Source organism: Magnolia sinica, chromosome 12 (genome assembly GCF_029962835.1).
Source record: "Magnolia sinica isolate HGM2019 chromosome 12, MsV1, whole genome shotgun sequence".
Lineage (NCBI taxonomy): Eukaryota > Viridiplantae > Streptophyta > Magnoliopsida > Magnoliales > Magnoliaceae > Magnolia > Magnolia sinica.
This window is the reverse complement of record NC_080584.1, coordinates 74336470-74353137: the sequence shown is the minus strand read 5'-3', so window position 1 is coordinate 74353137 and position 16668 is coordinate 74336470. Positions and strand designations below refer to the sequence as shown.

General features: G+C 39.3%; 1 protein-coding gene across 1 annotated transcript in view; it reads right to left on the bottom strand.

The window, feature by feature from the left end:
- Positions 1-16668, bottom strand: part of LOC131220252 (uncharacterized) — a 58714-nt gene that overhangs the window by 30516 nt on the left and 11530 nt on the right. The window contains exons 9-12 of the mRNA XM_058215206.1: positions 7317-7374; positions 5652-5783; positions 4376-4703; positions 2837-3423 (exon numbers count right to left, since the gene is read on the bottom strand). Of these exons, the coding sequence (XP_058071189.1) occupies positions 2837-3423; positions 4376-4703; positions 5652-5783; positions 7317-7374 (1105 nt within the window). The remainder of the gene's footprint in view (positions 1-2836; positions 3424-4375; positions 4704-5651; positions 5784-7316; positions 7375-16668) is intronic.

Sequence of the window (16668 nt, the reverse complement as noted above, 5' to 3'; positions counted from 1 at the left end):
TGCACACAACCATCACAGTGGGCTCCACCGTCCGCCTGGACGGTGGCAGCACACCACACAAGACTGTGGGCTCCACGTGGGGCCCACCATAATGTTTATATTCCATCCAAACCCTTGATAAGGTCACATGGACCTAGGTGAAGGGTAAAAACAAATTTCATGTTGATCCTAAACTTCTGTGGGCCCCAAAAGGGTTTCAAAGGTAGAGGTTCAATCCCACTGTTTCATACGGTGTGGGCCACCTGAGCTTTAGATCAAGGTGATTTTTGGAGTGGGCCCTTGTCAGGGGGTGGCCTACCCGATGAACGGGTCAGATGAGAGATAAACATCAAGGTGGGGCCCACGGCTACAGCCGTGGGTGACTGGCCGACCGCCAGTCCGTCCCCTGGATGCTGTGCGCAGGCACTGCCTGCTGCCGTCTGACACAGCAGCCGCTGCTGCTGTGTTAGTTTTTTTTTTTTTTTATTTACAGGTTTTGTGTGGTTTTCACCGGTGGGGTCCACCTTTTGACGATCTACTCCGTCCAATGGCCTTCCATGGCTCAACAGGAGCAAAACAAGTCCAATATTGGACATATTTTAGCGTATAGGAAATCAGGGGAGGTTTCAATGGTGAAAACCATCATTTGGTATGGTATGGCCCGCCCGAAGGTCTGATTGATCCCATCTTTCGGCTCAACGCCTAAAATGGGCTTGGGAAAGGAATGGATGGTGTGGATTGGAGACATACATCAAGGTGGGGCCTACATGAGTGGGCCTCCTCCATTAGTTTATAACTAAGCTTGCATTTGTGTTTTCAGCAAACGTCCAGCGTCCCTGGACGCTGGACTCTCTGGCCGAGCAAGGTGGGCCTACTCATGAGGGCCACCACTAATGGATGGTATGGGTACAATACACGTAAAGTGGGCCCCACTTGTAAATGGTTTGGATAACATACTAACTTCATGGTGGGGTCCATTCAAGTGGGCCACACAACATCATTATCATCACAAAAATAAAATAAAATAAAAGAGAGAGAGATAGAGAGTGAGACCGTGTGATGGAGGGACCCCGGCACTATGGGCCCTCCCTTGCACTGAATCATACATCAAGTGGGTCCCATTACATGTGGATCCATGAAATCGAAATCCAACGATGGAGATCCCTTCTCCACTAAAATAGACGGTCTAGATGACCCTAAGCATGCAAGGAAATAAACATCATGATGAGGTCCATGGAGAATGGCCCTATCATGGAATGATCATGATGATCCAAGTGGGCCATCAGCCACATCTTAGGGTCCAAAGTGAGATCCAAACCATTGATCGGTTGGCCTCACTTGGCCCATCATAAAAATATCAAAATCTACCCTATCAAGGCACCCACCACTTGATCTTCTTGCTCCCTTGGCTTCCTTAGCTCCTTGTGCTTCTCTTTGATGGAGGAAGATGAGAAATAGATGGTTGAGATGAGAGATCTAAGGATGAAAAGGTGGGCCACACATGCATTTTCTCACCATGGGAGGACTCATACGTATGGATTTTTTTTTGCTTAAGGGAGAGTTGCAAATGAGAGAGACTTGTAAGGGAGAGAGAGAGAGGGAGTGATGGGTGATGGAGTGATAGATGGGAGAGAGAGATGGGTGTAAGAGACTTTTTGACTTTTTTGGCAAAATTTGTAAGAGAGGGTATGGGTGGTGTAAGAACTTTTTGACTTTGGGGTTTGCTTGGGAAAGGGTGAAAGGTGATGTGTACTTGACATAATGGGATTGATGGGATTGATTGATTGATGTGACACCTCGTAGAGATTCCCTCGGAATTCGCACGCGTGGCGTTTCCTCGCATCGAACGCTGGCCCACAACTCCCGACCAGAGCATCGCATCAGCGCGCGAGTCGCGGCATCGGAACCGCAACGACGACGCGGTCGCTAAGGTATAAGTCCTGAGTTGAGTCGACTCAGGGTGACGGCACGAGAATCCAGGTCGTGCGCAAATACCGGTTAAGGGTCGAAGGTTGCCGAAATTCGACCGGGAAGACCGCGGAAGCCTATGGAATGGTACGGTCTAGGATACGGGGCTTATAGTCCTGGTGGTCATCGATGGTTTGCCTTCACTTGTTGACATGTCGCACATTTAGATACGAACTCAGTGATTTTTCGCTTCATGTTGTTCCACCAGTATTGGCGCTTAACATTGTGGTACATTTTAGTCTCCCCTGGATGGATAGTGAATCTTGATCTATGAGCCTTGTCCAAAATCTCTTGATTCAAGTCAGGTTTGTTTAGAACACATAGCCTTCCACGAAACCTAATTCCTTCATCAGTGTCAATTCGCCATTCTGCATTCTCCTTCCCTATTCTTTCTGCTCCTTTTTCTTGTAACCAAACGTCTTCCTTCTAAGTTTCTAGAATATGCCGAATCTAAGAGAAAAGTTTATCATGATCTAATCTCAATTATAAAGATTAATAAGTTAAACTTAACTATTAAACTTAAGAAAATAAAAATAAAATTACACACCAGAGCAAGCTGTGCTATTAGTTTACTTAGATGCATCTAAGGTTCTTCAAGCCGGAGTTGCAGATCGAAATCCTTGATAACATTTAGCATCTCCCACTCTTTGATCATTAAGCTGGCCACAAGTCTTCGTGTCTTTCTACTTAGGGCATCGGCCACAACGTTTGCTTTTCCTGGGTGATATGAAATATCGAAATGGTAGTCTTTCAAAAATTTCATCCATCTTCTCTGACGCATATTTAATTCATTCTGATTAAGGAGATACTTTAAACTCTTATGGTCTAAATATAAGTCGAATTGTTCCCCATATAGGTAATGCCTCCAAATTTTCAAAGCAAAAACTACAGCTGCTAACTCCAGATCATGCGTCGGGTAATTTCGTTCGTGAGTCTTTAATTGTCGTGAAGCGAATGAGATAGCTTTCCCTCCTTGCATAAGAACACATCCTAATCCCTGATATGACGCATCGATATAAATGACGAATCTTTCTTCTTCCGTCGATAATGCCAGAACTGGGGCTGATGTCAACCGCTTCTTCAGTTCGGTAAATGCCTGCTCACAATCTTGATCCCACTTAAAGTTCGTATTCTTCTTAATTAGATTAGTTAGAGGTCTTGATATATTAGAAAATCCTTCTATAAATCTTCGATAGTAACCAGCAAGGCCGAGAGAACTTCGCACTTCTGACACATTCGAGGGCTGCTGCCATTCTAATATTGCTTCAATTTTAGCTGCGTCCATAGATATCCCTTTCTCTGACACCACATGCCCCAAGAATTTTACTTCATGCTTCCAGAAGTCACATTTCGATGACTTGGCATACAATTGATTTTCCTTAAATGTTTGTAGAGCAGTCTTGAGATGTTCCTCATGCTCCTCATGAGTCTTAGAGTATATAAGAATATCATCGATGAATACAATAACAAATCGATCTAAATAAGGTTAGAATACCCGATTCATAAGATCCATAAATACTGCTAGAGCATTTGTCAATCTAAATGGCATTACCAAGAACTCATAGTGCCCGTAACGAGTCCTAAAAGCCGTCTTGGGCACATCTTCATCATTTATTCTCAACTGATGGTAACCTGACCTCAAATCTATTTTAGAAAAGAACCTCGCTCCCTTAAGCTGGTCAAATAAATCTTCAATCCTAGATTGTTACTTTATTCAACTGACGATAATCGATACATAATCTCATAGTTCCATCCTTCTTCCTTACAAATAAGACCGGTGCTCCTCATGGCGATATGCTTGTTCTAATGAAACCCTGATCTAGCAACTGTTGGATTTGATCTTTTAATTCTTTTAATTCTACAGGAGCCATGTGATATGGTGCTCTAGAGATGGGTGCAATTCTGGGCATTAGATTGATACCGAAGTCCACATCTCTCTTTGGAGGTAACCTTGGAATGTCCTGAAAAACTTTTGAAAACTCCTTAACCACGGGTATTTGTTCAATCCCTTCTTCTAATTGCTCGATTCCCACCATAGCCGACAAACTAATTGGCGCTTTCCTTCTTCGTGTCCTATAAAATTTCCGTGAAGATCGTCCTTCTATGTTTAATGCAATCGTCTTCCTGAAACAATCTTTCTTGGCACGATACTGGGACAACTAATCCATTCCTAAGATGACATCATATTCCCTCATAGGCATAATTATGAGATTTGCTGGTAGTATTTCATTTTCAATTATGATAGGGCATTCTTCACATATTTGCTCTAAATTCATGGACTTACCGAGAGGGGTTGCTACGATAATTTTCTTATCTAATTGTACGGGTGATATACCAAGTGAGCATGCGAAGAAATAATATATAAATGAGTGTGTAACTCCTGAATCGAATAATGCTCTGGCAAGAGATGTGTAAGCCAAGATAGTACCTTCCACCACATCATTAGTAGCTTCAACACCATGTTGAGGAGTGATATCTGCAGGTTGTGCTGGGTCCTCATAAGCAGAAGCAGTAGTCTCATACATTTGTGCAATATCATCTTGAGGTGGTGTTGGATCATCATAGCTTCGATTTGGATCCTCATACTCCTGAAGTTGGGCTGGATCATTTGGGAATGAAGACAGAGAGTAAACACGTCCTTGAGCTTGAGGTCGGGGCACCTGACTTTCTGGCCTCAGTTGTTGATATTGGGGAGGCTTGACATGTTGTTGCGATTGTTGAGGTGGTCTCGGATAAGCTTGAGGGGGTCCAGGCGGCTGGTATCGTAGATGTAGCTATACAGGTCTCTGAGAGTAAGGTTGTGCCGGTCTCGCAGTTGACTGAATCATTTGAGGGGGTGACGGAGGTCATTGATACGATGTAGACGGTGCATAATGAAGAGGTGGCTTGTAAAACGATCGTGGCGGTCCTTGATTCCCTAGATATTGATGACGAGGTGGTAGAAGACAATGGCGGGCAGGATGACCCAGCTTTCCATAGTTATGGCAAGTCCGAGTGAATTGCATTGAAAGTTGTATAGTGGCATGACTCCGCTTAGTTACTTCATGTTGTGTGAGAGATGAATGGGGCGTGGTCCTAGCTCCACTCCTCATGTCCTTCCTCGGTTCGCGGTTCTTTCAATGCTCATCAAAGTCCTTTTCCATTGCGTTAGCACGTTCCAGTACTTCTGCATACATTTTAATAAGAAATGGCGCCAGTCGAGTATGGATAGAAGGTTTCGGTCCCTCAACAAACTTTTTCCCTTTACAAAGCTCATCCGATATGAGAAATGTCGCAAATCGTGCCAACTCTGTAAACTTTGCATCATATTGACGCACCGTCATATCTCATTGTTCTAATTTCATGAATTCTGTAACCTTTTGAGCACACACATAAGCTGAAAAATATTTATTTTCAACTTTTGTGCAGAATTGGTCCCATGTCCACCTTTCTATTATCGGGTTCTCCCTGGTCGTAGATTCTCACCAATGATCAGCTTCTCCTTCCAATATATATATTGTTAATTTAGCCTTTTGTTGTTTGTTACATCTTATAGCTGAGAAAATTTTCTCCATATGCCTTTTCCAACCCTCAGCTTCACTTGGGTCTGGCCCACCTTTAAACGTAGGCAATCTCTGCCTCTTAAACTTTTCCAACAAGGATCCCGTCCCTTCAGGAGCTACAAGTGTCGCTTGAGCCTGCTCCTAAGATTGAGTTATAAGCACTTGTATTCCCATAAATGAGGCAAATCCTTTCATCGCCTGGAGGATCTTGTCAATAATTGCTCCTTGCCTAGCTACATCGGGTACTTGAGTCTCCGATGCGGCCTCAAGGTTCATACTTTGATCCGTCATAGCCTATGATAAATAAAGGGAATTATAAATTTCACTAAATAATTTTAAGATTATAAGAAATTAGATGGTTCAATGTAGACATACATGAAGATCTAAGAGAAATTGAACTAAGATGTAGTTTAGAACTATGTGCAGAAATTTATGGTCATAAGGGTGCTATTCTAATTGATATTTTTGATATTTTTAGACATTATTTTAACTTAAAATTTTTTTATAAATATATTTATAAGTCTACTATACCCCTATAAAATTTTATAATATTTCTAAGCCTATAAAATTTTTAAAATTTTAAAGAATACACGCTATCTAGATTTAAACGATTTCTGGACAGGTTTTTCTTAACCTCAAATATGTATATAAAGGGTCAGTATTTTTATTTTTTAACTATTTTTTATAAAATTATACTTATCAATCTTTAATTAAGTTTTTGAATCACCTCAATCGGAGTTTTACTTAAATAGTTATGATTTTTTAAAGTCAGAAATTTTATATTGATTATTGCTGCCCAACTTAAGAAATAGTTAGAAAATTTTCAAAAAATTCCTAATGTCCAGATTTGATTTTTTATGTTAATATACAGCCTAAATGGGATCTAAGCATTATATCACAATAGATTAAAATGTCTTACGTATGTATTCTAAATTTCTCATCTCCTAGTTAAGGTTGTTTAGGAAAACTTATAGTTAAATATTTATTTTAGGTCCAACATTTAAGATCAACCTGGCTTTGATACCAACTTTGTCACGCCCCAAAATTCGGGTACCCGAATAGGGTGCCCAGGACCCGAATTCCAGACCCGTGACCTATATAAAAATAAAAAAATAAAATACAATTAAAGTATGACAATTTCATATGCATTTCATTTTTTTTCACCATAGCCCAAAACTTTAAAATCCAAACACAAATTAAAATATCCAATTACATAATCTGTTATTACATCGATGCATAATTATTTAACTTAACTTGAAGTAAGAAAGTCAAGTCCAAACATTACTACACTCAGAGTTCTAAAATAAAATAAAATTTATTCTATGTAGAATGACATGCCACGTGCATCTAACCACATTCCATGCTCCACTAATAATAGTATTACCCTGCATCTTCAAAATATTCATAACCTGAAACGGTTAAAATATAATGAATTGACAACTCAATAGGATCACGTCAATCCCAAGTTGAAAATCTCACAAATATTACCAAATTTAATCCCGACATATTAATCAAAATAAGATGAATATTGGATGTAAAATCATAATAAATAATTTGACATTCATGAATATGGAATGAATAAATTATTCAACATAGCTTTTCTAAGATGCTAAGATTTGGAGTAGGCAAAAAACTCATGTGTGCTAATCCTTTTAGGGGATGACCCACGGCAGAGCACTGGTGTTGATCCTTTCAGAGTATGACCCTCGGTAGAGCACCGGTATAACCTTTTAGGGACAAAAGCCCAGGGTAGTGCACCCATGTGTACTGATCCTTTTAGAGAATCGCCCAGGGCAGAGCACCTGTGCCGATCCTTTTGGGAATGACCCTGGGCAGAACACCCGTGTCGTGCTGATCATTTCGGCAATGACCCTGGGCAGAGCACCTGTAAGAATCATTGTATAAAACAAATAATTATTCACATAAGATGCATCTAACTTACAAAGAAACATTATAACAAATAATATCAGAGCACCCGTAAGAATCATTGCATTAAAAAAAAATTAATTGATCACATAAATATTCATCATCCCACTAGATAATATCAAATGCAAAAATAATAATAATAATAATAATATTATTATTATTATTATTTGCATTGGTTCAGTAGTCACATAAAGAATATTCTTCAATAGGGAATTCCTTATGAATATTTCAATGTCTAGATTATATAAGACAATTTCTTATGAATTTTTCAAATAGGGAATGATTACTTACCTGTTATGGAAAAATTGCGTGATGAGAGGAAAATAATTTGAAATGATGCTGATTTCTGCGTGTACTAGCTTGGATTGATCAACTCTGAACTTGATGTTGAACCCTCACGGATACTCTCCCTTCTCCTAATATCTCTTTTTCTTCTCACAATCTTTCTTTTATGATTTTCTCTCTTGTTTCCTCTAGATATCATGAGAAAAATGGGGTATAAAAAAATGCCAGGTGATTTAGTGGGTTGGGAATTTAATGAATGGTTTAGATTGAGGACTGGGTCCCACCATGATGATAGCAATCATGGTGGATGGGTTCCCATCCGCAACCATACCGTGGAGTAGTGGGAAGAGAGGGAGTCGTGGAGGAGAGGGGGTTACATTGTGGGTGACATGCGTGAGCACGTCACTTGCTTTGCTTTTGTTTTATTTTTTTATTTTTTTGGAAGAGTTGGCCCCACAGCTATGATGTGATAAATCCACACCGTTCATCAGTTTTGCCCGACAGGGTTAGGGCATGAGCCAAAAATGAGGGCCATCCAAAGCTTATGTGGGCCACATCATATGTAACAGTGGGTTAATGGTGGAACCAACCGTTTAAAAGAAACAGGGTATTACAGGAGGTGGAGGAGTTTGTAGGGACCACTATGGGAGACTGATCTTTGCCTTCTACAGACAATACAGAATTGAAACTAATACGGTGGCGAAAGCTCGGGCCATGCTTGATGGCTTGTCCATTTGTTCTAAAATGGGCCTGACAAAAGTGATTGTCGAATCGGACTCCAATATTGTCGTTAATGCGGCAAGGGATCCTCAAGCGGCCTATCCTTAGAGTATTGGTATAGGATGGGGGAAATTCAAGCAAAGACGACTACTCTTAATCTCATCTTCACTCACATTTTCCGAGAAGGAATTAATGCAGTTGCAGATGAGCTAGCTTGAATGGCCAGTGAAGGTTGCCTAGGCAGAATTTTCCGAATCATTTCTGACCTTCCATGTAGTGTCCGAGGAGCGGCGCTTGTCTTGGACAAATCAAGCCTAGGTTTTTTAAGGAGCTCAAGACCAGGAGATCTTGGTTTTTCTTTTCTTCGTCTGCACAGAGGTCCATTTGGATCCAATTAATTTTATTTTTCTTTAATCTTTTAAGGGGCTACACGATAGGAGAGGTCCGTAGTCCTTTTGTTGGGACCCTCCCGAAATCCTGTAAACTTCTCGTTATAGAGATTCTCTTTGTAACACCCCGTACTTTCCAGTACTCAAGTGTTACCATTTAATTTAATTTTATATTAATACAAAAAATAATACAACCTAAATACATGTACTATGAAATATTATTTATATATTTTACAAATATTTGAAGTTCATATTAGAATGATATGTAACTATAATCCATATTATATGCATATGCTTACAATATCATTAATATAAATTACAAACTATGGAATTTGTAATACATAAAAAAAATAAAATATATTGAAAAATTTTATAATGAGTAACATATTTCAAACAACTTAATGACTTGTATAATATTTAAAACCTAACACCTATATACCATGCAAATAATATACAAATAATATGTATATTAATTTCTGCTTACTAATATTCATATAATTTATATATATTAACGAATCCTGATAATATAAATTATATATGACAAAATATGTAAAGGAAATAATTAATAATAAGAATAATAAAAATAGTAATAACAATAATAATAATGAATGTTGAATTAACCCTAATAAAACCATTTAATGTTCAAAAATCATAAATCAGGTGGTCCTGGGTGTCTAAATAAATCCCTAGGACCATCTTGACCGTTGAGGTCCAAGTTCAAAACGATTCGATCACCAATTCAGTGGAAACCCTCAATTAGAACTTATAGCACCTAAACTTTAGATCTACCCCATCCTTAGTCAAGGGCCCTGATTAGAGCCTCCCAAAGTGAATGAACAGAGTGGATTCCCCTAAAACATCACAATGGGTCCCGCACTGGAGTGCATGTACACCGGTGCTACAGCACCTGAGGTGCACGAGACCCTCAACTTGGTCAGCTATAGGCTAACCTGACATTTCTAAAACTATGAAGGATTTCCCTCCTTTTCCTCGTTTAAAAGAGCAGACGGACAGGCATCCGCTATTTTTTATCACGGCTCACCATATGATCGTCCCATGAACGATCAAAACTGTCCATCGTGTGCGTCCCTCAGCCCTGACAAAACTCTAGGTGGTTTCACCTGATGGTGTGCACCCACATGCACACAGGAACCGGCGTAAACAGGGCCTGGAAGCACATTATTTCCAAAAATGGAAACTGCCCCTGCTGCCGCCAGCTTGGCGATCCATGTGAAGGGTCTTCAACTGATCTCGATCGTCCGTTTAAGGGGCTCTCAGCCGTCTGATGTTGGTGGTTTAGGTCTTGCAAACAAAACCACGACTGGTTTTTCCAACCCATGGTATTCAAAGGTGGTTTCAACCAAAGAAGATCCGGACCATTTGCTATTGATCCAATGGTCTAGGAAGGGTTAGGAGATGCATAAAAGGGCACAATGATCAAGAGATAGGGCACTCCTCCATTTTCGTAGCCACAACCAAGGAAATAGCCATTTTCTTCTCCTCCCGAACCCACCGCCCAAACGATCCTAAAGCTTCGAAAGAACTCTCCCGTAAGCTCCCTAGGGTCCATGCGAACCACCTCATGCTGTTGGATTAAAGGAAGAAACAGTGGGTGGAAATCCGCCATTGGAGTCGTCACCTCCTTCTCCATTCGAGCCACCAAATCACACCGGTTTGGGGCGATTTCTAGTCAGGTTGGAGCTCTCCCTGGCCAGAGATTGGAGGAGGAAAAGAAACGAAGAAAATGAAAGAAAGAAGAATGAGCGAGAGAAGGTAGTGCGGCTGTTGCACCGCACCTAACTGTCGGCTTTTCCTTGTCCATCCCAAAGCCTACTCCTTTTCCTATCTCTATGAATATATACGCGGAAAATCCTCTTTGCAATCCCCATATCTTTCATCTCGAATATCCTGATAACCGAGTCTTCGGTACATCGATTTCAGACATATTATAATTGGTGATCAACATGTCATCAATATGCAATACTAGGATAATGGTTCCAGGTTCTAGCCTTGTCGTGCCTTGTAAGTGACTGTTTTACTCCCAAAAGTATCAAATGTATCCTCACAATTTTGGAGGGTGAACGTTTTGTGTACATTATTTCGAATCAGCCCATCTAAATCACGGATAGAGCTGATTTTTAGGTACTTGAGCCTAACTGGGAGTGATTCGCCTAGAGGTTTTGGTGGATTTCACATAAACATCCCCATCGGGCTTATCCCTTTGCTTGCATGAATTGACTCGAACCTGTTAATAAAAATCTAATTGAAGGTACTCTATTGATAATTATTGGGATTGAGGCAGCTCAGTGGAAACCTTTTGAAAGGAGACCAAAATGTAAATTCTGTAATGATTAGGCAGTTTTTTCTATAAAATCTCTTGGCATTATTCAATTTCTATCTGGATTGTACTCAGGAGGTATAAAGGCAACAGGTGGGGCCACATGATTTGGGAGTGGCCCGGCCTCACCCAAGACTGTGCAGCCTTTACCGTGGGGCTCATTTTGATGTACATATTCTGTATCAACGCCATCCATCCGTTTTAGGGCACGAGCCCAAAAAGGAAGTCGATCCACAGAATTTTGTGGATCAAGCTGATATTTGTTTTATCTCTTTATCAAGGCTTATGTGACATTATCGACTGATGCCAACCTTAAGCTTTCGTAGGTGTTACTGAGCTTCATCATCCCACCTCTACGATTGAGGGATCGAAGTTGGCAAAAGGGAAAAAAAAAAAAAAGTCTAGATGACAGATGAACATTACAGAAACCTTACAATGGCCCTATCAAATTTTTTTATGGTAGGAGGTGAAATTAGCACTGTCTCCCATTGTATGTCCACTTGAGAATTGGATCTTCTACCATTTTGGGCTCATGCCCTAAAATGATCTGGTAAAACAGATAAACGGTGTGGATATAGATTACATAATCAAGGTGGCGCCCACAGCAAGGACTGCACGAACTTGGGTGAGGCCAGGGCCACATCTAATCCCCTCCCATTCATGACAGGATCCATCAGCTGTGTCCCATAGCACAGGAGACAGGTTGGGAGGGCATGGCCACCATATTGTCTATAAGCAGTCCTGATGCTTCATCTTCCCCCGATGAAGAGTTAGGACCAAAAATCAGCTGTTCTGCAACTCATGTGGGCTCTAGATAAAGTCAATGGTGAGTGTCCCCTTCCGACTTGTTCCCATGTTGTGGTCCACCCAAGCTTTGTATTGAACTAATATTCATGACATCGGATATAAACTGAGGAGATTCAGTGGATAGACGGGTTGGATATGATACATAAATGTTGTTGGCTCCACACAAGTACTAGTGGAGCATACTTTCTTTCCTCTTAGCCAGACCCACGGACAACCTTAAAAGGAAGTGTACTACAGTTGGCCACGTATCTTTGCACACCATAGACCACTAGACCGGCTTTTAATTATGGCAAGTGGGGCCATGGTTAGGTAAGCCATTCCATTTGTCTGTCCTACTGTGAATGGACCATACCTCTAAAATTTCCTCCCTACAAAAAATTCACCTTTTGACTGTGTCCTGATAGTAGACAGATGGTTAAGAAGCAAAAGGAGAAATATAACAACGGTCCATGTTCAAGTACTGAAAGGGACTTTAATTTCAGGATCGGGCATACTTTGAGAGAAGGTAATTTTGAAGTGGATGGTCTGGCTAAGATTGGGAGTGGTCCTGAATGGGGTATGGATGGGGTATATAGAAGCAAAGAGGAGGTCCCCAAAGGGATCAGGGCTTGATTAATTACCTTAGTCTATGAGATGGTAGAGGCGGAGAGAAAGCAAGGTGTTCGACCCTAATATTGGCTTGTGACAGGTTTGTGTTGGCTCGTATTGGTTGGTGCAGAGGGTTAGTTAGGCATTGGTGATTTTGGGTAAGGGTTGTTTAGTAGAACGAATGTAAGGGCAAATGATAGGTTGCACTATGTTTTCTTTTCGGTGTCGAATGTTTGTGAGGATATTTTCGTACTGATAATAAAATTATTGGTGGTGAGCTCCCATCTTTATGGAAAAAAAAATAAAAGTCATCGGGAGAGATTGTTCGGTATCTTTGGAAAGAGTTGCCAAATTCAATGACAGTCCACATCAATGCATAAAAGTCCTAATTTTAGTTGTTATAATGTGAAAGCCATAGAATTTTGGGCCAATCAATTGTAGGATTCAGCATCAGTGACTTGACTGGTAAATAACATGTAGTCATAGAATTTTGGGTCAATCAATAGTGGGATTCAACATCAGTGACTTGACTAGAGAATAATGCGGAGAGCAGCGTTTTATGCTATGAAATGTGAGGCATTACCTACATAGCGTGTGGTGTAAGCTACACATTAGTTTTAATTTTTTTTAATGAAGGTTATGCTCGATTGCATCAAATATCATGAAAATTTATAATATTTTGTACCAAATTAAACAAACTAATAATGAAATTTTATAACATCTGATGCAACCAAACACAATATAAAATAACAGGAAAAGCAGATAAAAATTAACTAAAAAAATTAAAGAAAATTGTTGAAAAGATAAATTAATTTTTATTGAAAAATAGAAAATATAATAAATTATTGAAAATATAAATTAATTTAATTTTAATGAAAAATAACTTGTAGTGTAAACTATACAATGAGTAACATAAACTATATAGCTTATAGCATATGTAAATTCATCGACGACTGAAGCTATTTAATTGAGATACATGGCATTTAGTCTAGATCTATAGCTTATTGGTCGATATACTACGTTTCAACATTGAGATCAAGAGATCAAGTAGATGTGATATGGCTGTGTGTTTTTTTTTTTTTTTTTTTTTTTTTTTAATTTTAAAAAACAGACTTATACGGTGTTAAGACTAAGATATATGCGTGGCATATGCTACATGGCACATAGCTACTTAAAGCAGCGCTTAGCATGCTAATGGTATGAATTATCCAAACATTGGACCTACCCGTCACAATTGAATAGGATGGTATGAATTATCCAACCATTGGGCCCCACCTGTCACAATTGAATAGGACCCATGACAGAGGTGGACTCCTTCACAGAGTAGGACCCGTGGTCGAGGTGGACAGTAGCCTTATCAGGATTCAGATTTCGTAGTAACCCCTCGGGTACTGACCTCGTTTTGGAAAATCTGTGGGGCCATCATGATATATGTTTTTTTATCCATCTGTCCATTCAGATTTACAGCTCATTTTTAGGCATGATCTATAAATGTGTGCATAAAAAAGAGGTTATGCCATTGCATACTGCATGTGACGCAGGGATGAACGTGATGAGGTCGATCACCGTCTTCCTCAAGGATAACTACTCCGAATCCACGGAGCTTTTTAGGACTCATCACGGAGACTTTTCGAATTCACGAGGAAAGAAAGCAAGAAAATTGAAATAAATTCTAATAAAATTTAAAATTGACTAATGAATGAATAAAAACGACTTCACAACTCTTTAAATAAATAGGGGTACTAAGCAATGGGAAAGAAATCAGAATCAAACTATAACTAAAACTCCTAGAATTTGCGACTTACTATAGATAGTAAACTTATTATTTATACACAGTTATGATGTCTACTAGCGCACAAGGTTTTCGGCCAAAAATAGTAAGTGTCCTATTTGGCTTCACCAAACCGTTCTCCTAATTATTCTAAGCTCTCTTCACGTTGGACACAACTCCTAAAGCCCGACGGATGACGAGTTATAATCAAACTAAAACTTACTATTTATAGTAAAAATGAAATTAAAACAGGGAAACGACCGTCGATCCAGGGGTATTTCGCAAATCCAGGCTGCGTAACCCGGCGTAGCGGGGTTGGTTGGCTAAAGTAGCTTGTTCTACCCCAAAACCATATATTTTACGCCTGATAACTCATTCCGGATTGTGAGATACGCCCGATCTAAGATCCAACGGTCCGGATCACTTCTGTCATCGACCAGGCATTTTTTGATCCATCTTGGCCATGAAACTGTCCGCGACCTGCTCTACATCAACGACACCACATGAAATAGTGGTGATTGAGTGCCCACCATTAAAAAATTCTTGGGGCCACACAAATTCATTGAGAATTTGCACATGCATCATGCAAGTAATTTTAACTAAACCATTTAAACTATTTTTACTTGTCCGGATGTATCATGAATACAAAATTAATTTTATACCATTTTATAATTATTATATCATTGAACATTTATTGAATAGTTTATAATGAAAATATCCATTAATCTGATTTCAAAAAACAAGGGTCCACGATTAAAAGTTAAGATTGCCGGAAAAATCTGAGTTTTAGATTTAAATTTAGGGCCTGTTTGGATACCACCAAATAAGTTAGTTTTTTTACTTGCAGCAGTAGAAAAATAATTTATTTGAGATAAGTTTGGTTTAAGATCAATTACAAGTAACTTTTCTAATTAAAAGTTACTAAATTACTTTAGTTTAATAAGTAGAAACCAAGATAAGTTAAAATAATAATAATAATAATAATAATAATAATAATAATAATACTTGCCAGATTTCATTGATAAACAGAGACATTTACAAGTGACATGCAAATCAGATTTGGGCTGTGCCTAGTGCAGAAAGGGCGGAGGCATCCTATCATATGAAAAAAACCAAGATAAGTTACTTAAGGCATAAGCAAAGTTACGATCTAAACCCCCCATCAGAGATAGCATGTTCCACAAATTTAGCCCATTTAAATTGAGTTAATATATGCCGTGTGTACCATTTCAAGTGCCTGGGTATCGTTGAATTCCTCGTACAAAAGGGCTATGGTTTGGTAATCCGGATGGCTGGTCCTTTGCCGCTCACAATGGAGGGTCATGACCAACTCCTGCAAGTGCATTTTTACTCAGGGCATCTGTTAGGTGGGTCTAGCTTGATGAGAAGGTCAGATATTACAACTGTGTGTCGCATTGGCAAGGGCGGGCGGCAAGTTTTTGACAAAGTGCACTCAGGTAGACTTTTGCTTTTCTCCACACTGTAATAGGGGTGCACACCGAACCGCTAGAACCGGTAAATTGGACCGGAACCGACCAGACCGCACAAGTTTGGTCCGGTTCTAAAGTGTACCGGTTTCATTTCAGTTCTGAAAAAAAAAAAAAAAAAAAAGCCGGTTAGTTTGGTTGGCTTCTCGATCTACATAACCCGACTGTAAAACCAAACCTGTAACTGGACCCCTTTGTCAATAAACATTTAAATTCTATTTTATTTTTTAAATATAAAAAATAAGACCATTCATCAAATGGATCACAATACCCATAGACATTGGCAGCAAAATCATTTTGGGAACACCAAAGGGTGGTGAACCGAACCGAGTCAGTTTTTTCCGATCCGGTTCCAATTCGGTTCTAGAGTGCAAACAGTCCGGTTCTGGTTCTAGTTTTATTGGAACTGTTGGAAACGGTGCAGTTCCGATTTCACCCCAGAACTAGACCGAACCGAACGGTGTCTACCCATGTTATGCAAGATTGGATTTTATTAAGAATAAATTTTGAAAAAATATTTATATATTATTATATTAATATTTTAATAAAATTTTAATCAATAAATATTGTAAACATAAATTTATTCCATCTCAAAAATAAACAAATGTGCATCATGATTCAAGTATTTAAATTTAATCTTATGCACGTACCTGATCAAACAATGCCTGATTAAGCATGATCAGATTAATGATTCATGAGAAGCGGTTGGAAATTTATACGATTCATGTATGGTCCACTCGTGCATTAACTGCAATGTTATCCACTAGAGAGGATAATAACATCAAGGGTACCACACTAGATGTACCTGTTGAAAGGTGTAGATTGGGATTTTTAATTGAAAAAAGCGTGGTAATTCAGTATACCTCAT